General features: G+C 39.4%; 1 protein-coding gene and 1 long non-coding RNA gene across 2 annotated transcripts in view; one reads left to right on the plus strand and one right to left on the minus strand.

Annotated features, from left to right (window-relative positions):
- PHEX (phosphate regulating endopeptidase X-linked) overlaps positions 1 to 25153 on the plus strand; it is a 214274-nt gene that overhangs the window by 154653 nt on the left and 34468 nt on the right. Inside the window, exon 16 of the mRNA XM_055268323.2 lies at positions 21205 to 21259. Coding sequence (XP_055124298.1) covers positions 21205 to 21259 — 55 coding nt within the window. The remainder of the gene's footprint in view (positions 1 to 21204; positions 21260 to 25153) is intronic.
- The window catches only part of LOC129475886 (uncharacterized), a 64532-nt gene that overhangs the window by 2127 nt on the left and 37252 nt on the right, over positions 1 to 25153 (minus strand). The gene's annotated exons all lie outside the window — the stretch shown is intronic.

Raw genomic sequence — 25153 nt, forward strand, 5'->3', positions numbered from 1 at the left:
GGGTCTATTGATCAAACTTTGGATGTGGAGCTCAGAAATCTGGTGCAATAAAACCTGCAGGTGATTGTAATGCATGCTAAAGTTTGGGAACAGCTGCCCTAGAGAACTCTTGCACAAGGCATAAAGAAGCCCATGCAAAAATGCTCATAACAGTATTATTTATAATAGTAGAAAAAGCAAAATAACCTACATATTCCTCTGCAGGAAGATGAGTCCAAATGTGGCATATTCACGCAAAGGAATACCATACAGCAGTGAAAAATGAGCAACATATATTAACATGGATGAATTTCACAAGTAAAACAACTTGAGAAAATATATCAAGTATGATACTGTATAAATAAAGTTGAAAATCATGCAGAACAATTCTACACATGGTTTGGAGGTCCATCCATTTGTAGTGTAAGTGTAAAGACATTCATGAGAATGACAAACACCAAATTCCGGTTGGTGGTGGCTTGTCTTGGGGAGAGTGGGCCACTCTTGCTCAAATCCTTGCTGGTTTCTCCTCATCTCCCATATCTCTTAATGATGGCATGCCCCAAGGCTCAGTCCTTGCACCTTTTCTGTTCTCTTCTCTCCATCTTTGCTCACTTGCTTGCTGATAACATCTAATCTCACGGTTTTAATCACATTTCTACAGTGTTGAATGCAGGGGATGGAATTTATCACCCTTGTTCATACCACTACTATCTCCCACCTGGATTATGGTAATAGCCTCCTCATTGGCCTCCCTGCTTTTGTTCTTACCCCCCTTCAGTCCATTCTAAATATAATATTGTAGCGATTTTAAGATGTTTTACAATCACATCGTGTCACTTCTTTGCTCAAAAGCTTTTATCAGCATCCCATCTCACTCAGAGAAAGAGCCAAATTATTTATAATGGCCTTAAGGTCTGTTATCTTTCTGCCCGTACCTCCTGCTACTGTCCCCCTTCATCCCTCCTTCTGTTCCAGCCACACTGGCCTCCTTCGTCTTTGTAGAGCACATCTGACACGCCCTGCTCTGGGGGCATTTATACCTGGGGTTTGCTTTCTCTTGGAAAACTTCCCCAAGTGACCTGCCTGGTTTATGCTCCCATTTCCTTCAAATCTTTATTCAAAGGCCAGGCCACCTCCTTAGGGAGGCATCCTGCCTTCCCTCCGGCTAGTCGGCCAGTCTGCCGTGGGTCCTCCATACTGGCCGTTGTTCCTACAGGACTCTGGTCAGCGGGAACAGCCCGAAGGCTGTGGCTGCTCACTACCAGCTGGCACATCTTCTTAGAGCCGCCCTCGTGTGGCCACTGTTAGGAATGGCAGACTCTGCCCGACTCTGGTCTGAGAGAGAAATGAACAGAAAGACGAAAGACAAGCAGATGGCGGGATTTTTTTATTTATACATTAATTTACATAACTAAGTAAGTTGTTAAATATTTTGAATGACACTTCTTACTGTATAAATATTCATTATCGCGAAACTACCATTGCTTTCTTAAGGCCCTAAATGCCAACTTGAGAACTAAGTTGCATATGTTATATGGGAACTTAGGATATTTGAGTTATTAATTATAACTAATACTTATAATAATTTATTATTAATTATAATCACATTTAGGATATTCTATTGGGAAATAGAAATTGTTTAGATTATTCACTTAAGAACGTTTTATTGTCTAATATTTGGTACATGCAAAAGAACATATGTAACATTTTGGCACATATGAGTTATAAAGAATATATGAAAACATGACGAAATTAATATGTGCCTATGACGCCCTCACCCCATCAGGAACCATCCCTCCCTCTCACCACAGAAGTAACACTCTTCTGATTTGAGGGTTTATCATTTTTGTTTTTTTAAAATAAAACTTTATTTATATAGGTATCCCTAAACAATGTTATTTTTACTTGTTTCTTAGTATAATAAAAGTGGTATCTTACTGTATGCAATCTTAAACAACTGCGATTTTTCAGTCAACATGTTTTAGGATTTGTCCGTGTAGCACGTGGTGGTAGGTTGTTTTCATGTTCACTGCCATATAATATTTCATGACTGTACCCCCAGATTGTTTATTCTTCTATTGTCCAGCCTATGTATCCCCACACCCGGGTTTTTGCTTATGAACAGTGCTGCTCTGCATATTCTTGTGAATGTCTCTTGAAACAAGTGTCTGAGGGTATACACCCAGGAGTGGAATTATCGGCTGATAGGAAGAAGTTATCTACTAGATAACATCAAATGTTTTCCAAAGCTGGTGTTCCAAAGTACAGAAGTGTTTCTGTTGTTCCTCATTTTCATCAGCTCTTGGCATTGGTAGATTTAATTTTCACCAGTCTAGCGAGTGTAAGAGATCAGCTCTTATGCAAGAAAAGCCGACGTTTCCGCATTCACTTTAAAATGTCACTGAAGGCTTACTGCTCCTTGGGGTACTTATGTGTGTCTAATAATAGTTCCATCTCCGGGATTCACCCCTGCTCAGCCTTTTTCTTGCCTGGGAAGGGCTAATCCTATCAGAGGTTTACTGAGGAAGAAACCATTACAGGGTAACCCAATGGTTTCATGAAAGCTCATGGGCAGAGGGGTTTTTTAAAACGAACAATTTGAAACAGTATTTTAATTAAGAGATTCAAGCTGTTTCTGTTTTCTTAATGACCAGTGCTTGCTCTCACTGTAAGTTACATTCCCAGGCAAGACGACAAGGAATCCTTTGGGTGACTTTTTTTTTCCCCTCTCTCCTTTCTGATTTTCTGCACTACAAATTAAGACAGGTGGAGTTTCTTCTTACACACTTCCCCACCGGGTTTCCTGGGACTTCCCCCATCCTACAACTGTCTTCTTTTTGCTTCGCTGAAGAAGTGAAAAATTGAGGTGATTCTCTAAAATGAACATCTTTATTGATTAGGGGCTGATTCTGACAGCATGTGGCCATCTGTTTAATTGGGTTTTACATCTAAGATGTAACTATACTTAGTAACGTGATTTATGACAATTTCATTCAGTTCCCATTATCATTTTCTGATTTATGCTACTTAAATCTGCTTCTGCACGCAATAGAGACTTGAATAGACAATAGAAAAACCTGTAGTTTTTTTTTTTCTTTTTCAAATCCATGCCTTTGTGTGGAACCCTATGATTTGTGGCCATCTTTCAATTTAGAGTTTTACAGGGTGGTTACAACTTCTTATTTTTCTTCCCTTGTCAAGCTGGGTAGCAATGTGTTTAGACATGTAGCGTAGTGTGAAATTATAATGATTTAAATCTGCTGTATGAGGAGTTATACTCAGTAGCTGTCATAAAATTTAATTATATTTGAATAAGGTGGTTAAAGAGGAAAACAAAAATCTGAAATGATTGGTGCTTAACCCTAACTTTGGGATAACTGTGACACTGATCTCGCTGCTTTTCAGAGGGGCAAGGTGAGAACGTGAATCAGAGACCTAGTTTGTATGGCCTTAGTCGAGGTTTTTATCCTTCCAGACCCCTAATGTCCTGTCTGCCACATGTTGAGGCTATCTAGCCCATAGGGTTTTAGGGGAAGGTTTAATGAGATGAATTTGTAAAGTGCCAGCACATTGCCAAGCTCAGGGCTTCTATATCTAAACTTGGCATGCCAGGAGTCCCTGCGATAACCACTGTGTCACAGGACAAACAGCAAAATATAAAGATCGGCAGGGAGGGATTATTTCAAACTTTTGCCCTCAGGAGATCTTAGGCCAGGCATGGTGGCTCACGCCTGTAATCCCAGCACTTTGGGAGGCTGAGGCAGGTGGATCACCTGAGGTTGGGAGTTCGAGACCAGCCTGGCCAACATAGTGAAACCTCATCTCTACTAAAAATATAAAAATTAGCCAGGCGTGGTGGCAGGTGCCTGTAATCCCAGCTGCTCAGGAGGCGGAGGCAGGAGAATCACTTGAACCCAAAAGGCGGAGGTTGCAGTGAGCCGAGATTGCGCCAGTGCACTCCACCCTGGGCGACAGAGTGAGACTCTGTCTTAAAAAAAAAAAAAAAAAAGAGATTTTATTATATTATAATGTTCCACATTATAATATGTATGCGTGCAACTGACTAAATGCTGAGTAAAAGAAGCCAGGTATAAGACTAAATACTGTTCTGTTTCATGTGTATAAAGTTCCGGAACAGGCAAATAAATCTATATGATAGAAGTTAAAATAATGACTACCTTTGTTGGGGGTATTGACTGAGAGGAGGCATGTGACACGTTCTTTATCTTGATCTCAGAGGTGGTTACACAGGTGATACAAGAGTAAAAACTCACCGTGTTCTATCATTAAGATTTGTGTCTGGCTGGGTATGGTGGCTCACGCTTGTAATCCCAGCACTTTGGGAGGCCAGGGTGGGAGGATTGCTTTAACCCAGGAGTTCGAGACTAGCCTGGGCAATATGGCAAGACCCTGTGTCTACAAAAAACAACAAAAAATTAGCCAGGTGTGGTGGCATGCGCTTGTAGTCCCAGCTACTCTGGAGGCTAAGGTGGGAGGATTGCTTGAGCCCAGGGGTTTGAGACTGCAGTGAGCTCTGATTATGCCACTGTACTCCAGCCTGGGTGACAGAGCAAGATCCTGTCTTTAACAACAACAAAAATTTATGCGTTTACTGTATGTTAAGTGACACCTCAAAATAAATAGGAACACTGCTCCTTTTCTCCATAAAAATGTTGGGAACAGTGTATAGTATGCATGGACATCTGGAGCTAATAATAGGTTGCCTCAGGCTAAGTCTGTAGAGGTGTAGACCAGGGATTGGCAAACTATTTCTGTAAATTGCCAGATAGTAATATTTTTGGCTTTGCAAGCCATACTGTCTTTGTTGCAATTTCTCAATTCTGCCATGGCAGCCATAGACAGTTCATAAACCAATGAGCCTGGCTGTGTTCCAGTAAAACTTTATTTACAAAACAGGTGGCAAGGCTGCAGTTTGCCAGCCCCTAGAGTAGCGTGCTTTGAGAGAGTGGGCTCCAGTCTGCCAATGAGGGGTGTTCTGACTCAGCTTGCATGGTTCTTTGGATCTATTCAGGTAGTGGTAGTGGTGGGAAGAGTGAACAGCTCATATTTGGTTTTCATGTCTACTAACATGGATTGGTCTTTAGAAGAAAATTCATTTTAAGTATTCAATATCAATGAATATTTGAAAAGCACCTCATTTAAGTATTTAGTTTTTATTTTCATACATCTCAAATCAAATTAAAGAAGTATTTTAAACAGATAAGATCTTGGCTTGAAAACAAGCATGGCCTAAGGGCTAAAACCAATGATTTTGTTATCTTTGCTGTTATACACAAGGGATTTTTTTCCCTCAGTTTGATCACAGATATTCTGCTAAAGAAGATAAGCCTTTGTCCAGAGGCTGGGCTTATGCTGGCATCGAATTATGGAATTAATCTGGAAATCAAACAGAGATTTGTTTTGCTGTTAAGGAAATCACTGTGTTTCAAACTCGGAGAATTTCTCATACTTCATTGGCTCTGCCTAAAACCATAAAGTAAAAGCTAAGTTAGCAAATACTCACCTGTGGCTTCTCTTGGAATTTAATGAAATCAAATCTTTGAATCCACTTGATGTTCCATTTGGGGACATGAGAAAATAAGACTAATATATAGAATTTAGGAATAGTCTTCCATTGTTTTTAGAGCTAGAAAGAAACTTAAGTGGTCACCTCATCCAAATTTCTCACTACCTAAAAGAGGTCCTGACACTCAGAGCAATTCTTAGTAATTTTTTTCCACTTATTCACTTGATTTTCAAGTGAATTTTCAAGGCCCCAATGATTTTCACTTCCTGGTATTCATGCCCCTGTCTAGTCCCCTGCCACACTGAGTAAGGCTTACCACTGTAACTAATAGGATGCTATGGAAATTCTAGATTATGACTTCTGAGGCTGGGCCATAAAAAACATCGTGGCTTTTGTTTTTTGGATAATGTTCACTCTGGAGGAAGCCAACCGCCACGTTGTGAGGGCATTCAGGGAGCTCACAGAGAGATCCACATGTGAAGGAACTGGGGCCCCCTGCCCGTTAGGAGTACCATGTGAGTGCACCATCTTGGAAGTAGATCCCCAGTGCAGCCAAGCCTTCAGATGACTGTGGCCCAGGCTGACATCTTGGCTGCAACCTTACGAGACACTGATACAGGACCACCCAAATAAGCTGTTTCCAAATTCCTGACCCAGAGAAATGGGGAGATAGCAACTATGTCTGGGGATGATTTGTTACACAGCAAGAGGTAACTAATATAGCTATTAGAGCATGCCCAGGTGCTAACTGAGTTTGGTAGGAGGCTATATAACTTTGTGTGGTTTAGTGGTTAAGGGTGTGAGCTCTGAAGTATGACAGTTTGATTTGGAATCTTGGCTTGGCCACTAATAACTTGCAACCTTGGACAAGTTACTTAACATCTTTAAGCCTTAGTTTAATTATCTGTAAAATTGAGATAATAGTAGTAACCATCCTATAGGGTTTTTGTGAAGATTAAATGATACTATATATATATATAATATATAATGTTATCTAGTACATTTTATAATCTAATATTAGATATATATTAATATATAATATTAAATATTAATTATAATATCTAATATTAAAATACATTTATAGTTATATATTATAAATTATACATATATATTTATATAATATTTATCAATATGTAATATATAAGTATATATTAAATTATATATAACTTATATATGTTAATATTGTATATATAATATCATTTAATCAACCCTATAGGATGGTTACTACTATTTTATATATATATATATATATAAAATGCTTGGCATAGAGTATGGTTCATAGTAGGCACTCAATAAACATTAGCTATTAGTCCTTGCTTTTGAGGAGCTGGGAGAGAGAGACTTGTTACCAGGTCATTTAGAGGACATCATGGTGAGTGTGCAACAGAAGGGTGTGCAGTGCATTCTGGGAGCCACAGTGGAGGGGCAATTAAGCCTGGGGGAGTCAAGATTGGATTCCCTATGAAACTGATGTTTGAGTGGACTTTGGAAAGAAAAAGAAATTTCTCTGGGCAGAGAAGTGAGATTAGGGCATTCAGGAAGAAGCACTGTTGTTTGGTGCAAAGGCAGCAGATATGGCAGAACATAGCACAGGAACAGACTGTGAGATGGCCACAAATGCTGGGGCATGGCTTGCACTGGTGGAAGAGACAGCAAAGGGAATGATGGGAGATGATATGTGGAAGGAAGGCTTTGTGGGTCATGTCAAAGAACAGGCCAGAGGGAGCTAGTATAGTTTTTTTTGGGGGAGGCAAATAAGTTTTACTTCTGTATTGGTCTGTTTTCACACTGCTAATAAAGACATACCCAAGACTGGGTAATTTATAAAGGAAAGAGATTTAATGGACTCACAGTTCCACATGGCTGGAAGGCCTCACAATTATGGTGGAAGGCGAAGGAGCAGCAAAGGCATGTCTTACATGGTGGCAGGCAAGAGAGTGTATGCAGGGGAACTCCCATTTATAAAACCGTCAGATCTCATGAGACATATTCACTATCATGAGAACAGCATGGGAACAACCTGCCCCCATGATTTAATTACCTCCCACTGGGTCCCTCCTACAACATGTGGGAATTATGGGAGCTATAATTCAAGATGAGATTTGGGTGGGAACACAGCCTAGCCATAACAACTTCCTTAATCCTAGTATTAAAGATCATGGTCTGGAGCGGGACAGATTGCAGCCACTAAGACCAGTTAGGAGTTTTGCAAATGGCTCAAGAGAAGGACGAGGAGGACCTAAACTTAGGCAATGACAGGGGTGAGGAGGAGTAGGAAGTGTATAAATCATATCCCAGGAGATGATTGTCAAATAACTGCATAATGATAATACAGACAGCACAGTGATCCTCCCTTATCCATGGTTTTGCTTTTCATTATTTCAGTTACCTATGGGCAACCAAGTTCTGAAAATATTCAGTGGAAAATGCCAGAAGTAAACAATTCCTAAGTTTTAAATTGTGTGCCATTCTGAGTAGCATGATGAAATCTCTTGCCATCCAGCTCTGTGTCGCCTGGGACGTGAATCATCTCTTTGTCCAGTGTATCCATGCTGTATATGCTACCTGCCTGTTAGTCACTTAGTAGCTGTCTCAGTTATCAGATCAACTGTGATAGTGCTTGTGCCCAAGTACCCTTATGTTACTTAATAATGGCCCCAAAGCATAAGAGTAGTGATGCTGGCAATTCAGGTATGCCAAAGAGAAGCTTCCTTTCAGTGCTAAGGTGAAAGTTCTCCACTTAAGGAATTTTAAAAAGAAATCATATACTGAGGTTGCTAAGATCTACATTAAGAACGAATCTTCTGTACGTGAAGTTGTGGAGGAAAAAGAAATTTGTGCATTGTGTGCGTGTGTGTATTAGTTTGGTACTATCTGAGGTTTCAGGTGTCCACCAGGGGTCTTGGAACATATCCCCCAAGGACAAGAGGGGGGGACTACTGTAATTTTCTAACTTTTCCACTAGGGCTTTACAGGACTTCCATCAAATGGAGATTATAACTGTTCTGTGCAGCTACGCTTTGCTGAGGAACCATTAATATGCCAACCATTATGCCAGGTACTTTAATGTATGTTATCTCTAATCTTCACAATAGTTCTGTAAACTTGGTATTATGGGCTCATTTTACAGAAGAAACTGAAGCTCAGAGAGGTGATGTAACTTGCAAAAGACTGCACAACTAGCAAATTGCAGAGCTGGGAGTATAATCCAGCTTATCTGATTGCATCCTGTTTATCGTCACACTACACTGTTCAAAACTGGATAGGAAATGTGAGAATTACAGTCATGTGATAGGCTGGGTGCAGTGGCTCACACCTGTAATCCCAGCACTTTGGGAGGCTGAGGTGGGTGGATCACTTGAGGCCAGGAGTTCAAGACCAGCCTGGCCAATGTGGTGAAACCCTGTCTTTACTAAAAATACAAAAATTAGCTGAGCACGGTGGCCAGTGCCTGTAATCCCAGCTACTCGGGAGGCTGAGGCATGAGAATCACTTGAACCCGGGAGGCGGAGGTTGCAGTGAGCTGAGATCGTGCCACTATACTCCAGTCTGGGTGACAGAGTGAGACTCCATCTCAAAAATAAAAATAAAAAATAAATAAAATAAAAAATAGCCATGAGATGACATACATGAACACGCTCTGAAGAGGTTAAGGGTGTGATATAAATGTGTTAGAGTAATCATTATTATATCATCCCCTCACCCATGCTGCTCGTTCACTGGTTGGGGGATTGTTTCTCTTTCTCTTCTGGTATGGAAACAAGATATTATAGAATGTAAGGCAGCCAGGAGGTGAGAGTGAGAAGTTTAGATGGTCCCCAAGTCCTACTGATATCATGTCCAAAAGGGTGGTGGCATCGAGCAGTTCATTATTGCCTCTTCTAAGAGTGCTGTTCTCTGCAATCTTTTTGGCTAAGCCTATGATCTGCTTGGGTCTTTAGCTTATGGGAAGAGTGGAGGAGGGGTTATTCCATAAGCTAGCTTAAAAGTATTTAGATATACTCCCCCAAAAGGCTTTACTTTCCAAAATTTACACTGAGATTTTAAAAGTTTTGTTAAGTGAGCTGAAGTTAAGTCATGAACAAACTTCGAATAGTTTGTGAAACTGACAGATGATGCACTTAGCAAGTTTGTGGAACACCTGCTACAACTTTTTTTTGTTTTTGTGACAGAGTCTCACTCTGTCACCCAGGCTGGAGTGCAGTGGCCCAATCTTGGCTTACTGCAACCTTCGCCTCCTGGGTTCAAGCGATTCCCCTGCCTCAGCCTCCTGAGTAGCTGGGACTACAGGCACTCACCACCACGCCTGGCTATTTTTTTTAAATACATATTTTTAGTAGAGACAGGATTTTGCCATGTTGGCCAGGCTGGTCTCGAACTCTTGACCTCAAGTGATCACCTGCCTTGGCCTCCCAAAGTTCTGCGATTACAGGTGTGAGCCACCATGCCCAGACCTGCTACACCTATTTTAAGGCATTCTTGTTCTGGTCTAGTTGAGGAATTTGGAGGTCTTGATACAGCCCCCCAGTTTCTGAAGCCTAACCAAGGAGGCATCTGAGAATGGTGTTCTGGGTAGTGTCCTGGGAGGACAAAGGTAGCCTCATCTGGAAAGCTCTGCAATCTCATGGGATTCCTGTTACCATGGTAAGTCCCAGAACCAGTGCCTGTACGGATGCAATTTGCCGCCTGTAGGGTGTTTCTAAATGCCGTTTTCAGACATAGTGCACTGGTCAGGTTGGCTGCAGGGCTGGTAGTAGGAAAGCATGAAATGATGATCAGAGTCAACCTGATTAAAGGCAGGGTGTGAGTGGGGCACTCACTGGCAACTACCTGATGTAAGTAAGCCAGGGTGAGGTGAGCATGGGGACCTAAAAACCAGCCATGGGAACAGGAGTCAGGATGTCAGGGAGAAATCGCATTAATTGACCTTGATGGTCACAGTTTCATTTGTCTTCTCTTTAAAAAATCAATTTTTTTTTACCCTTATTACAAAAGTAGTTCATATTTGTTGTAGAAAATCTAGAAAAATTTTAGGTGAACTAAAAATTTAAAAAATTAGTATCATTTAAAGATAGTCATGGTTAATACTTTTGTTGAATACCACTGAAATGTATGTTTATCTACAAATATTTTACAGTTTAAATTAACTACAGACTCATCCAATAGTACTACTTTCTCCCCACCGAACATTGTAACATGAATATTTTTTTCCATTTATTACATATTCTTCTAAGTCATTGAGTGTAGTGTTCAATTGAGAAAACACCTTAATTTATTTAATTACTTCCCAATGGACATTTAGGCTGTTTCCCTATTGTGAAACAACCCTCTGTATTGATAAGTTTTGTGGCTTTTTGTCTAAATCTGAGACCATTTCTTTAGAGTAAATTCCTAGAAGTGGAGGAGTTGCTGTATCAAATGGTATGCCCCATTTGAGGGTTTTGAAATGCATCTTACCCAACTTCTCTCAAGAAAGCGGTACAAATTTGTATTTCCACTAACAACAGATGAGATGGTTTAACCTTTAATGAGTTGCATCTTAAAGATACTGTTGGAGGAAATGAATAGAGAGACTCAGTTTTTTGTCTAACCGATATGGGGAAAATGTCAGTCACATTTCATTCTTGAGACCATTATTGCATAACCAGATATGGTTCAGTGAACCCACATAAGCATTTGTTGAGTACCTACCATGCTCCCAGGCCTGAGCTGACTATCCCTGCTGCTAGTGTAAGTTTCAAATGCTTAGTACAGCAATCAATAAGTGAGAGGACCTGTTGGAATATGAGTAGAATATGAGACACTGAGCTTCACAGTGGAAGGAAATTAGTGTTTTCTTTGCCAGATGTTAAACTATAGCAGTGGTTCTCAAAGTGCAGTCCCTGGATCATCAGCATCCCTTGTGATAGATGGGCATTATCTGGCCCTACGTACTGAATCAGAGACTCTGGGATTTGGGCCCAGCAATTTAGGTTTTAAAAAGGTCTTAACTACCAAACTTCTGCAAGATGCCAAAGATTGAGAACCACTGAGCTGTAAAAATGCAGCAAATGCAGAAGAGGTCAGACTTGTTGGGTAAAGGTGGGGTGACTAACTTCTCCCGGTTTGCCTGGGACCATCCCAGTTTTAGCACAGAAAGTCTCGCATCCCAGGAGCCCCTTCTGTCCCAGCTAGACAGGGATGGTTGGTCACCCTGGTAAAGGGTGGCAGGGGTGAAGGGAGGTTCTCTTTATTGCAGCCTAAAGGTAATTATGGCAGAAAAAGAATAGAAGGGCCAGCAGAGAAGGTTTCAAGATGGAGGGCAGATTTCAGAAGCTGCTTTCTGCTTGTCAGCTCTAGGCTGATAGATGTGGTGGCAGGAGGTTACCTGCAGGAAGCCAGCAGATGGCTAAGGCATCTTGCTGAATCCCTTGACAGGAGTCACAGCTGTTAGAACTTGATACTTTCTGGAAAGGGGAAGGTTGGCATTCACCAAACTACTGCAAGATGCCAACTTGAAAAAAAAGCCATGATTAATCTTAGCAGTGATGACAATGAAATCATTTTACAGCAAAAACCATAACCAAAAGTGCTTTGTAATTGCAGCAATTTCCATGTCCTGACTGATGGCCCCCCTAGATTCTAGAATGGTGTCGGGCTTATCTGATTACAGGAAGTAATCCTGAATAAGATGTAACATTCATTCTTAGAGTAAGCATTCATCCCGGATTTTCTAAAGCAGGTGCAATTTAAACTCTTTTTGTTCTTTACTACAGTCAATAATGTATAAGGCATGTAAAGTTTCAGTTTTGAAAGTATAGTGTGCAAAATTTTAATAAAAGTAATCATACGTTACATTGTTACATGCATGGTGTTGATGACAGAAAGACAGGAGGGCTGATTTATAGATCAGTTAAACATAAGAAATTCCTTATTCTTCCTAAACCAACAGTTCTGAATCTGTTTTCATAGTCGAATCACCTGGGGAACTTTTAAAAAATGCTTATGTTCAGGGTTCCATCCCAGAGATTGTGACTTAATAGGTTTGAGGCAGGGGCTTGGACATAGATATTAAACAAACAAAATTCCCCAGGTGATGTGCATTTGGGGTTGAGAATACTGTACTTACCCTGATATAAACCAATGGGTCCCAACTTTAGCATGTACCAGAATAGCCTGAAGTGCTATTCAGTAGGTCTGGGGAGGTGGGGGTGCAAACATTTGCACCTCTAAGGAGTGCCCTGGTGATGCTGATGCTGCTGGTCTGCAGACCAAGATTTGAGCACCAGTTTCCTAAACCATTCCTACTCCAAACCCCAAATAATCTTACAAACCACATCTGTCACCCATTAGCTAGACATGTGAATAAATAACTCCCTCTCAAAACACTTCTGCACATCTACTCCCACGTATCCAGTATTTCTTTTCTCTACTGAGTTTAAAACATATTTCAATTAAAAAGCATATTTTAGAAAGCTTGGTATAGGTTTACCTTCCTCTTTAGGTCTTGCAAAATAGGATTATTTGTCAAGTGGTATCCTTTCTCCCTCACTAGATTGTAGGTTCTTTGAGGACATTTGTTTGTTCAAAGCTTGCCCATGTGGCTTAGAACATCATAGGTGCTCAGTAAATGTTAGTAGTCAATGGTTATGCATAGAAATTGCATCATCATAACCAAACCCAACTATTCCCAGTAGTTTTTTTTAATGGGATCTAAATAGACTGACACTCCAAAATTAGGATCATAAAACGTATTCACTTAGAGAAGTAGAAGCTATTGCACAGGACGAGTAAAATAATCAAAGAAGTTAGCAGAAGGTAACTCCAAGTGAATTTCACCAAGAAGGACAATAATGTAGATAAGATGATATATCAGCAATAGCCCTGAAATGTGGACTGATACATAGAGTAGTTTAGTAATATAAGCACACACTTAAGGCTTTTGAAAAAAAAATAACTGTCGCAACTTGTACTGAAGCCACATTAATACATCAAAAAATCCATACAAATGATCAAATATCCCATTGTTTGACAAAACTAATAATGCAATAGAATGTATTGACATAGTCCACCCCTTAACAAAACTATCACAAACATCCACACTTAAAGAAAACAGACACAGGTACACACTTAATGAAAAAACCCAAGTATATTTCTGGAGAAAGCAGCTACAGGAGATATAGAAACAGATTTAGTGCAATAAACAGCTGAATGTGTATGCTGGTCCACACATCCTCAAGCCCATTGAATTTTCCTTTGGAATTTTCCCTTGGTCACCTTTTTTTGGACTGAATTTACTTTGTCATTTGCCCCTGGCTCTGTCACTACTGTCCGGAGGCTGCTGCAGGGATCCTAAATGAACAAATTCAATAATGCTGATTCCTTCAGAGGAGTCAAAAGAGATGTTGAATTTAAGAATGAAATGCTCCTGAAGGTAGATGAGTTCAAGTTGTCTTGCATTCTGTTACTGCACTTACAAAAGTTTGCTGTAGAGAAAGGAGAAAAGCACATGGTCTGGGTTTCTGAAGGCTGGCAATGAAAGTTGGAGGCTTCCTATTTTGTAAAATCTGACCAAACATGGAAATAACAGGAAAAGATGTCTCAGTCTGGTTCATAGTTGTCTAAAATCATCAGCATTTGTAAGTGTTAATATTAAAAAAAAAACTTCCAAATAACGTGCAGTTTTGGAAGGTAATGTTTTAAAATATTTTCTGTATGATAAGTTTTCTGAACCATACACTTATGAATATGGAACTTAAAATTAATGCTGCAGTAAAGTGAAAGCAACAATGAATGTAGGGAAAATGGATTAAATTAGTTCAATATTCTGCAGGCCAAAGGCCTTTGATCAATATTTTGTCTAATTTTCTCTTTCCAGCATATATCACAAACATAAAAAGGAAGAATATTCCACTTTTATTGGGGGTCAGCAGGGAGGGCTAAGAGGATACAGGAGTGATGGAATTTGCATAAAACTGGCAGGACTATTTAGCTTGTTAATATCTGTATTGTGATTCAAAGTTTCTTGGAAAAATGTGCTGATCTCAAAACTACACTGGTTCGGCAATGATAGCAAGAGAATGGAACCAACAAATTCTTTCATCTAGAAGGAAAATGAAAACCAGAACTTGAATAATGGGATGTATCTCAGATCTGGTACTGAATGTGGAAAATTCAAGAAGTAATACATTGGTACTACTAATAGTATCATGTAAGGTTTTAAACTTTGTCTGACAAGATGTACTCATAATGATAGGTAATGCTTCAACCCCAGTCATCCCTCTGAGTTTCACAAGATACAGAATCAGTTCATTCAACAGGTATTTATTGAGTGCTTACCGTGAACCAGGTATTGTTCTAGCTCTGAAGATATGACCATTAAAGAATAGTAAAAAATAAAAATCGCTTTTGTCATGGAACTTGCATTCTAGTTGGGGAAAGACAGAAAATGCATACAAAATAAGTCAAATGTAAACTATCTTAGATGGTGGTAAGTGTTATGATGAGTTACAAAGCAAGAAAGCGGGTGGGATAACATCCTGCGCCTTAAAAAAGCACTAGGGAAGGAGTTAATGAAAAGATGATCTTAGCCTACATACCTGAAGCGAGCCATACAGATAGTGGCGGAAAGTAGGTTCTAGGTTAGGGGAAGAGAGGCGTAGGGCAAAAGGAAAATTATTCCTTTTTTGCATGTCCTTCTATACAGTGTGAATTTGCTAGGCCTGAGTATATTTATTTATTTATTTGTTTTCTTGAGGTCTGAGCTGTGGAATGATGGGCTACATTTGTTTTCTTCTCTATACTTGTTTGTACTAAAAAAACTCTAATTAATGCAGCTTATAATAATGTGTACTGAAACCCAGACACATTGAGGCATTTAACTTTTCTGGGAAAGCTGCAGCTACCGTCAGAGTATGATTTATGACTATAAAAGTCAAATAGTTGAACCTGGGGTAATCACCCGCTGAATGTGATTGGTTCTTTGGCAATTGTGCCCTAAACAAAAGCACTCTGTCTTTTATGGTCAGTATTTTGCTAAGCTCCAACTAGGTTACTCCATATTTACTGACAGGAGAATTGTAATGAGAAACACCAGTAAAAATGAGAGGTTGACCCCAGTAGAAAACCAAAAGCAGGTTCTTGTGGCTTTCCCAGGTGCAGATTTGAAAGAGACACTATTACTGATAAATAAATAATTAGGTTATCACAAAGACCAATATTTTCTTTTGTCAGAATTTTAATCATTGAAATGGTATAACCACAGTTTGTATTTTTGCCTGAAATAGGAGTGGAATTTGCTGGTGTTAACAAATGCAAGAACAAAATAATACTATATAAGCTTAGTTAACTGTTTTTCAATAGCCTTTAGAAGAATTTTCTATAATACACACACACTTCTTTTTTTTTTGAGATGCTAAAAGAAATTTTAATAATTGTTACATAACATACTGTGTAGCTATTCGATGAAATCTACCTCTGTGTAATAATTATTAAAGTAAGAATTGAAATGTATGATAAGAATATATTAGTTTTTTGGGTACAATTTCCATGAAAATACATAAATAAGAAAACAAATAACTAAAATAAGAAATAGGAGGTTTTTCATACATCCTGTTGTCATCATACAAAATTACTCTATTAACTAAATTAACCTGACATTGTCACCCTTAAAAGCAAAATCAAGACAAAACTAATTCTCAAATTTATTTAATTTTACTAATATATTTTATTTAACCCTATATACCCAAAATATTTTCATTCTAAGATGTAATCAATATACAAAAATTATTAAAGAGATGTTTTATGTTATTTTTTCATATTAAGGCTTGAAAATCCAGGGGGTATTTTATTTATTTTTATTTATTATACTTTAAGTTTTAGGGTACATGTGCACAATGTGCAGGTTTGTTACATAGGTATACATGTGCCGTGTTGGTTTGCCGCACCCATCAACTCATCGTTTACATTTGGTATTTCTCCTAATGCTATCCCTCCCCTAGCTCCCCACCCCCCCGACAGGCCCCTGTGTACACACACACTTATTTCTAAAAGAATTAATTTTAATTACACAAGTTGATTATCTTTGGATAATCAAAATGTAAAACATGACATTTATGTGTAGAGCCCTTTTTATCAGCCACCACCCCAAATTCTGATTTTCTTCAAAAGGTAACCACTATGATCACTTTAATATGTATTTTACAGACTTTTAAAGAATTTACATATGTATACACATATACACACAATACATGTATATGCTCACACTGGTAGGATAGTTATGTAAGAAAATAAATGGTATTTATATATCTATATCTGTACCTTGCTTTATGCCAACAACATGTCTTGGGGATTCTTTCCCATGCTGGAATGTTAAGACCTACCTCTTTCTTTTCACTTACTGCATAGCAGTCCACAATATGGTTATACCATAATTAATTGCCCTCTTATTTGGACATTTAGCTTGTTGCACACTTCTCAACTACAAGCCATGCAGCAATGAATTCTGTAGTGCACTTGTGCAAGTGATCGGGCAGTGGTTCTCACTGTGGCACCCAGACCGGCCGCATCTGCATCGCCTGGGAACTTGCTAGATGCAAATTCTTAGCCCTACCCTAGACTTACTGACTCATAAACTGAGGCTGGGGCCCAGCAATCTGTAGTTTAACAAGCCCTCCGGTGAATCTGATGCATTATACAATTTGAAAACCACTGGCAGGTATGTCTGTTTATACAGACATACATGTATGGATACGGTCAGTTCTATAATGTAACCTATATGTTCTTAAACACCACTGTGCTATGCAAAAGTATGTAATAAAAGGCCTCAGGGCTTATGAGAAAAATGAGGTTGGGGCACAACAATTAAAAACTTCATCAGTGACACATTAAAAACAAAAGCTGGGAGACTAGTAAAAATGATACTGCGGTTTTATACATGTTAAATGGGTAAATACACAAATGCTACAGTATATATGGCACCTTCCTTTGAAAAGACCAGAAGTTTGCTTGTGTAAGTTGGTATTGGAGGGGTTGTCCCTTGTGAGTTTTTGGGTAGTGGCAGAAGGAGGGTTACATGAAATTGGAAGGTAAGTTTTAACACCAGATGTGGTGAGTGTGGCTCCTGCCGCATGTGGTGAACTGAGGCAGTTGGTCATGTTGAGGTGTGTGCGTGTGTGCATTTTGTGTATTCCTATATGGCTCAGTCCGTTTGGGTGCATTTTTCTGCTTTTCCCTAGCATTTCTTGTGGATAAGCAAATGTGAAATTGGAGTTATGTCTAGATTTTCCCCCAGTGTATCAATTTCCTTGGAATAAATTTGCCTTTTCAATACAGGTGTCATAGCTGTATGTATGGATGCTTATTCTTTTGCATACATCACACAAAATAACTCCATACACTGTACTTAATGCTGTTTTTCACTTACTGTTTCTTAGAGCTTTTTCCATATCGACACAGTTACTCGTTTTTTTTTAATGGCATTTAAAGCATTAAGAGATGACTAAATTGATCTCCAAAATGTTTGCAACAACCTACACTCCCATGAACATGCTTCCTACATCTTGGCCAATATTACCTATAATCACATTTATTAACTTTTGCCAACCACTAGTTAAACGTCTGTTTCCTTCCTCTCCCTCCCTCTCCCTCCCTCTCCTGCCTCTCCTCCCTCTGTCTTCTCCCCCACCTCCACAGAGACATTTACGCTGTGAGGAATGCCTCCCATAAGTACACTGATAGAAAAAGGAACTTTAAAAGTGTCAAACAGGTGGTGAGGTGGTGTTGAAATGGTAAAAAAAAAAAAAAAAAAAGGAAATAAAATGGATATGAAAGAAAACATAAAAACCTATTAAAAAGGCAGAAAAAAGAAGTTCCCTTTCTACTTATTTTTCACTTCTACCTTTGCTAAATACAACTTATCCACTTTATGAGATAAGATATTGAGTTGACCCTGTAGGATTCCATCTATCACTCTAGCTGGTTGACGTCTCCAAAAATGCAGCTTACACTATTAATCCATTCACGTCAGCAAAACATGCCTAAGGGCATCAGATTCTTCTGTTTATCAGTATTGGGTTCCTTGGCCCCAACAAGCTCAGCAGATACAGCTGAACAGAATGATGTGATGGCTTCAGCTCTTGAGTCTGGGGCTTCTAACAGCAAAAGTGACAGAAATAGAGGCTCATGCAGGTGTCAGATGTTTTCCTGTAAAGAGGTTGGCAATGGACGTAAATGCTTCCAGCTGGGCACATTACCAGGCAGGATAAGCCACAATGATTTAATAATGAAATCACATTGGTTTATGATCATTGTTCTTATAGGAAATATCATTGCTTTTTGATGATTTATTATGTGAAACTGAGTTTTCATATAAACACTATGATTTGCATTTATATGTAATATATATTTGCATATGTATATATGTCTGAGTCAGAATGACTTACTAAAAGTAATCAAAAAAAAGAGGATGGAATATTGATGTAAATATGCCACAAATATTTAAGGAAATGTAGAAATTATGAAGATTATTATGATGTTGCCGCTTCAAAATAATATTAGATGCATTTTCCTTTATGTGAAACTGACAGAGAACTAGTAGCTGGATCCATCTCTGTTTTGCAGTTAGGCTTTTGCACCTTGAAATCACAAACTATGATATTATTAATAAAATATAAAGAATATATATAAGGGTTATATAGAACCACCATTTCCCTTCTAAATTAAGGACTTGCTTTCCTGTCCTCATTTCTCCTCATGTGTTCTGACATGGAGGAGAGAGAGAAAAAAAAGTTAAGAAGAGGGAGGAAGAACATTTTGACTTACAAAAGAGCTTTCAGTCTCATGGGGCCTGGAACAGTTGCTCTGGAGCAGTGAAGGACACTACAGAAGGCTTCTCTCTCTCTCTTTGGTTATGAGTCTTTGCTCTATCAGCTGTGATGACTTGTAAGGACAGTTCCGAGGATCAACCCAGGGTGCAAAATTTAGTGGTGAGTTGCAAGGGCAAAGCAAAGCATGTTTCCCACTCATCTGCACTCAATGTCAGATACATAATTTGGGAAGCCCAGTGCAAAATAAAAATGTGGGGCCTCTTGTTCCAAAAGCAGGAAAAAATGCCATTGAGGGGGCTAAAATGTAAAGCCTTGCCCTATCTTTCATGGCCTTTCTCTTTCAACTTGTCATGGTATTGTTTTATTTGCTATTCAATGCTACTCTAAGAAAAATTAAAGACCTAAGTCATTAGCATGAGTATTACTTTTCATCTCAATATTGTGCAATGTCAGTTTTAAATGCAAACATAAGAGCATTTAACTTGTATGTGGAATCACCAAAATTACAGTTTGTATTTTGTAGCTTGTATGTGCATATGTATTTTGTTCTTACCAGCATGGAGGAAATGCTGAACAAAACTCAACTGTTTTTATTTCACTTCTTAATACATGTACAGTCTACCATACTCTCTACCTTTGGTTTACTGATGAGTAAAGAAGGACTAAAAGGAAAAGAATCTATAGGTTATTGTATTAAGTCTGTTCTCACACTGCTAATAAAGACATACTGGAGACTGGGTAATTCATAAAGGTAAGAGGTTTAATGGACTTACAGTTCCACATGGCTGAGGAGGCCTCACAATTATTGTGGAAGATAAAAGAGGAGCAAAGTCATGTTTTACATGGCGGCAGGCAAGAGAGCTTGTGCAGGGGAACTCCCCTTTATAAAACCGTTGGATCTCATGAGACTTATTCACTACCATGAGAACAGTAGGGGGGAAACTGCTCCTATGATTCAGTTATCTCCACCTGGCCCCACCCTTGACACATGGAGATTAATACAATTCAAGGTGAGATTTGAGTGGGGACAGAGCCAAACCATATAATTCACCCTTTCTCTGCCCTTTTCTGTCATCATTTTCAGTGTAGGTGTTTGGCCAATACAGGGAAGTAACAGGTATAAGAAAGGTTATGACAGGATTCCTTGGTCATTCATGTTTCCTAGAATGCCACTACCTTCTTTTGGTGGTTGAAGCAAATTCTGATTTGAATGGAAAGTATGGCCTCTTAGGGCTATCAGAGCTTACTCAGTTCTAGATGTGTTGTATTTACTTTGTATTTGTTTGGCATCTCGCTGAACTCCCATGCACTATGGGCCTGATGGAGTCCTGTGCTCCTGGGGCACTGTGAATGCTGTGTGTAAATGGGGCTCCTAGGAACGACAGACACATGTTGTGCACATTTTCTCTGCTCACACACACATGTTCCATTGTCCCGTCAGTCTCCACTCAAAAAATACAAGTTCAAAGATAAAATCATTAAGAATTTCAAGATAGTGGCAGGAGAGGATTAAACTAAGTGCAGGACCCTTCTCTGTGTGGGGCCCGTGTGACTACACAGGTTGCATGTCCACGAAGCTGGCCCTTTCTGTATCAGGCAAAGCTGCTGGACAGCCTGAAGCCTCATGAGCATGCCATGTATGAAGGAGCCCAGCTTACAGCAGGCTGGACATTGCCAATAGTGTACCAGTGCAAAATGGTTTCCCTGAAACCTTTAATACACTTATTTCAAACTCAGTTGAATTGATATCATTGAGACAGCTAGATCTCTTAGAGGGCTCCCAGTGCCAGGAGGAGTGCCTTTCAGATGGGTCTTTGAAACCTCAGTGTTATAGCTAGAACCGGGTACTCATCATTGAATCAATCTCTCAACATTTTTTCTTTCTCACAGGATTTCCAGCAGGAGAGCTCCAGAAGCCTTTCTTTTGGGGAACAGAATATCCTCGGTGAGTAAATGAGTACAGAAACCAGTTACTGACCAATTAGGAAGAACATGTTGCTTTGGTAGAGGACAGAAGAAACAAAGCCAAAGGCTGTTCAGCAGAAAGAAGCCATGGAATCTGGCGTGGCTCGGCTGTACTCTTATCACTTTAGGTGTTTGTTTTCTGATCCTTGTTGCCAGGGTGTACGGCTGGACAGGAAGGCCAACTTACACATAGGTGGCTTTCATTTTTATGCATTTATTCTCTTACCCATTAACTCACACTACCAGTATTTGGACATTGAAGGATTGTTGGGATTTGAATTGATGGGATGAGTCTAAAACCATTCCAGGTAGAAGACACAGTGTGAGATAAGGAGGGAAAAGTGTTTCTATAATGGCAGAGTCTAGTTTGGCTAGCCCAAATGGTATATGGAAGGAAGTAGTGGAAAAGAAGATTGAGGTTTGATATTGGAGGGCTCTGCGTGGCAGATGAGGAGCTTGGGTACTAACAGGCAATAGGAAATATTGAAATTTTTGAGCAAGTTAGTAAGACAATTGAATTTATCTTTAGAAATGTAACCTGTGTAGCTACAGAATAAGTCAAAATTGGTAGTGTATGGACTTAGGGATACCAGTTTAAAGGTCATTTTAATACCAACAGATTGTAGACTCATGTAATTCAAAATTTCCATACATAGTAGGGATTCTGATAATATTTGATGTCAATAATATCACCATTTCTATTATATACTTTTTACTTGCTTTGGTGTTTTAATGCATGGAAAATTTTAGTCTTGATTCTATACATTGAGTCTCTTGTGTTTTGGTTTGGATATATGACAATTTAAAAATATGTAGGTTTAAAAGATATAGATTCCCATAAATATATCAATAAGAGAAATATGTTGGCAATGTTTTCATTTGGCCCTTGGGCTTTCCCAGTAGCAGACCTTGTGATAAGTATTCAAGTGCAATTAGTTCTTTCGGGAGGTGGTACAAGGAAACACCAGCAGGGGGAGTGGAGAATTGAGACAGTGAGGGGAATAAGCCAAATGAATTGTGTCCTGTGAGTCTTTTATGGCTGCCAAAATGAATTACTACAAACTTAGTGGCTTAAAATGACATAAACTTATAAGCTTATAGTTCTGTAGGTCAGAAGTCCAAACTGGTTCTCACTGGGCTAAAATCAAGTTGTCAGCAGGGCTACTTTCCTTTCTGGAAGCTCTAGAGATGAATCTGTTTTCTTGCCTTTTCTAGTTTCTAGAGGGGGCCCACATTCCTTGGCTCATGACCTCTTCCTCCATCTTTAAAGTTCCATAGTCACATCTCCTTCTGACTCTCATCTTCTGTCTCTCCCTTCTACTTATAAGGACCCTTGTAATCACATTGGTACCATTCAGATAATTCAGGATAATCTTCCCTTTTTAAGGTCAACCGATTAGCAACCTTAATTCTGTCTGCAGCTTTAATTGCCCTTTACTGTGTAACGTAACATATTCACAGGTTCCAAAGATTAGCATATGGACATCTTTTGTAGGCCATTATTCCACCTACCACATGTGTGTTACAAAGCCAGTTATCACCATGGGCAACTGGAGCTCAATCTTGCTGGGGAACTGTAAAACATGCTTCAGAGTGATCCCACCTCAGGGACATGGGAGCTGGGGTATTTATCCTCCAACTCACCTTCCATCATTGATTGAGGGCTCCTACCAGGGGTACCTGGCAGTGCCCGTCCTAGGCCAAGAGGGCTCTAGTGGCTGGAGAAAGTCCTTAGGCAACTAGTTTCAGGTGCTGACATTTGAAGGCTGTCAGATTGGTGTGCTTAAAAATAGTGAGGGCTACCAGGACATGGGCAGCAATCAATAAAGCTTACTACAGGGAAGCACCATTGTTAGAATAAGTAAAAATTCCAGGTTCTTGTTTAACCAAATCCATTAATAATATCCCAGGCCTCAGCTGCATAGTTTTCTTTGGTGTTCAGATGTTTGGAATCAACTTGCCCTGCTTTTAAGTTTAGAACTATATATATATATATATATATATATATAAAATTAAAGGTTTAGGATATTCTTTAAGCTCCCTTCAAACTAAAAAAAGTCCTATAATTCTTTGATTCTGCTTATTGTTAACAATTTAACTGAGCTTCTATTATTGTGGTTATATAGCTGGAGACTAGGAAATAGTCTGTTTAGATTTCTGAAGTTATTGATTAAGTGATTTGTTTATTGGGTCTGTGAGCATGTTAGTGTCTATTTGTTTGTACCTTAGGCTAGGTCATAGTTAATATTTGAGTGTGAAAGAGAGTTTTTTTTTCCTAAAGACTTCTTTGTCCTCATCCACTTAATGAACAGCTATTATGTATCATTTGGGTACTCAGCATTGGGAATATGAAGATGCTAAAGACATGGGAGTCATGGTCCAGTGAGATGGCTTCCCATACGTTCATCTATTCTGTATTAATAAATGGATAGCCTCCAGAATCAAGGGAGTGGGTATCCTTTTCTGCTCACAGTGGTCAGCTTAGTCCTCACCTGAGTGTTGAGTCTAATTATGGGGCATGAACAAGCTAAATTGTTTCCAGAAGAGAGAATCAGGACTGTAAATGGTTGAAGACAACATTTCCCAAAGTGTGTGTTCCATGAAATAGTAATAGAGGTAAGTCATCCTCCCCTTCCATCAGTTTTGGGGAATCATAATAATTATCACCATAAAAATTTCCTAGAAGCTCTGCAAGAAAGAAACCTATTTAGATGTGTTTAACACAACTACCTTTTTTGTACCCATTAACCATCCCCACTTCTGACCCCAGCCCCCCACCACCCTTCCCAGACTCTGGTAACCATCCTTCGAAACGTAGAGGTTCCCAGACTCCCCTGTGTTTTGGGAAATGCTGATCTAGAATTCATGGCTGAAGAATAAGAGTTGAAAGAACTTAATAACACTTGAAGGGGAACCTCATAACTGTCTGCATATTTTTGAAGGAAATTAAGGTGGTAGAATGACTTATTATATTCAGGAGATTCAGCAGGTGTTCAGTTAGAGGCTACACTAGACCAATAGATGGGAGCCATAGAAAAGACATTTCAGATCAGCATTATGGAGAGCTATTATGTTTAGACCCGCCCAAAGAGGGAATGGGTTACCTTAGAAGGGGATGAGCTCTTGGTCATTGGAAATACCCAAGCAGAGTATTATAACCATTTGAATGGGTTTTTCTAGAGGCGGCCCATTCCTCTAGTAGGAAGTTGGAGTAGATGACCTCTAAGCCATTTCCAACTCAGAAATTTTTATGAATTTATGATTCAGGCATAGGGCAGCCCTTACTTGATAACAGTGTGAGATCATGGTTAAGCTAGACAGCAATATAGTTGTTCTGTTGCTGACAGCAAATCCGGTGCATATGTTAAACCCATTGAGTAATAAGAACAAAAGAGAAACTGAGTAGGTAGTAAAAGTGGTGTCTTCTCCATTTTATTTTTGGAAGACTAGATTTCAGTGCAAGAAATCTTCCAGTTTCTGGCCAGCCAGTCATGGTTGCATTTTAAAAGGGCGAGTTTATTTTTTTATGCTTATTTATTTATTTATTTATTTATGAGACAGAGTTTTGCTCTTGTTGCCCAGGCTGGAGTGCAAAGGCATGATCTCAGCTCACTGCAACCTCCGCCTCCCAGGTTCAAGTGATTTTCCTCCCTCAGTCTCCCAAGTAGCTGGGATTACAGGCATGCGCCACCATGCCCGGCTAATTTTGTATTTTTAATAGACACGGGGTTTCTCCATGTTGGTCAGGCTGGTCTCGAACTCCCGACCCCAGGTAATCCGCCCGCCTCAGCCTCCCAAAGTGCTGGGATTACAGGCGTGAGCCACCACGCCCGGCCAATGACATGCTAATTTAAATACTCTTCATTGATAAAAT

Source organism: Symphalangus syndactylus, chromosome X (assembly GCF_028878055.3).
Source record: "Symphalangus syndactylus isolate Jambi chromosome X, NHGRI_mSymSyn1-v2.1_pri, whole genome shotgun sequence".
NCBI lineage: Eukaryota > Metazoa > Chordata > Mammalia > Primates > Hylobatidae > Symphalangus > Symphalangus syndactylus.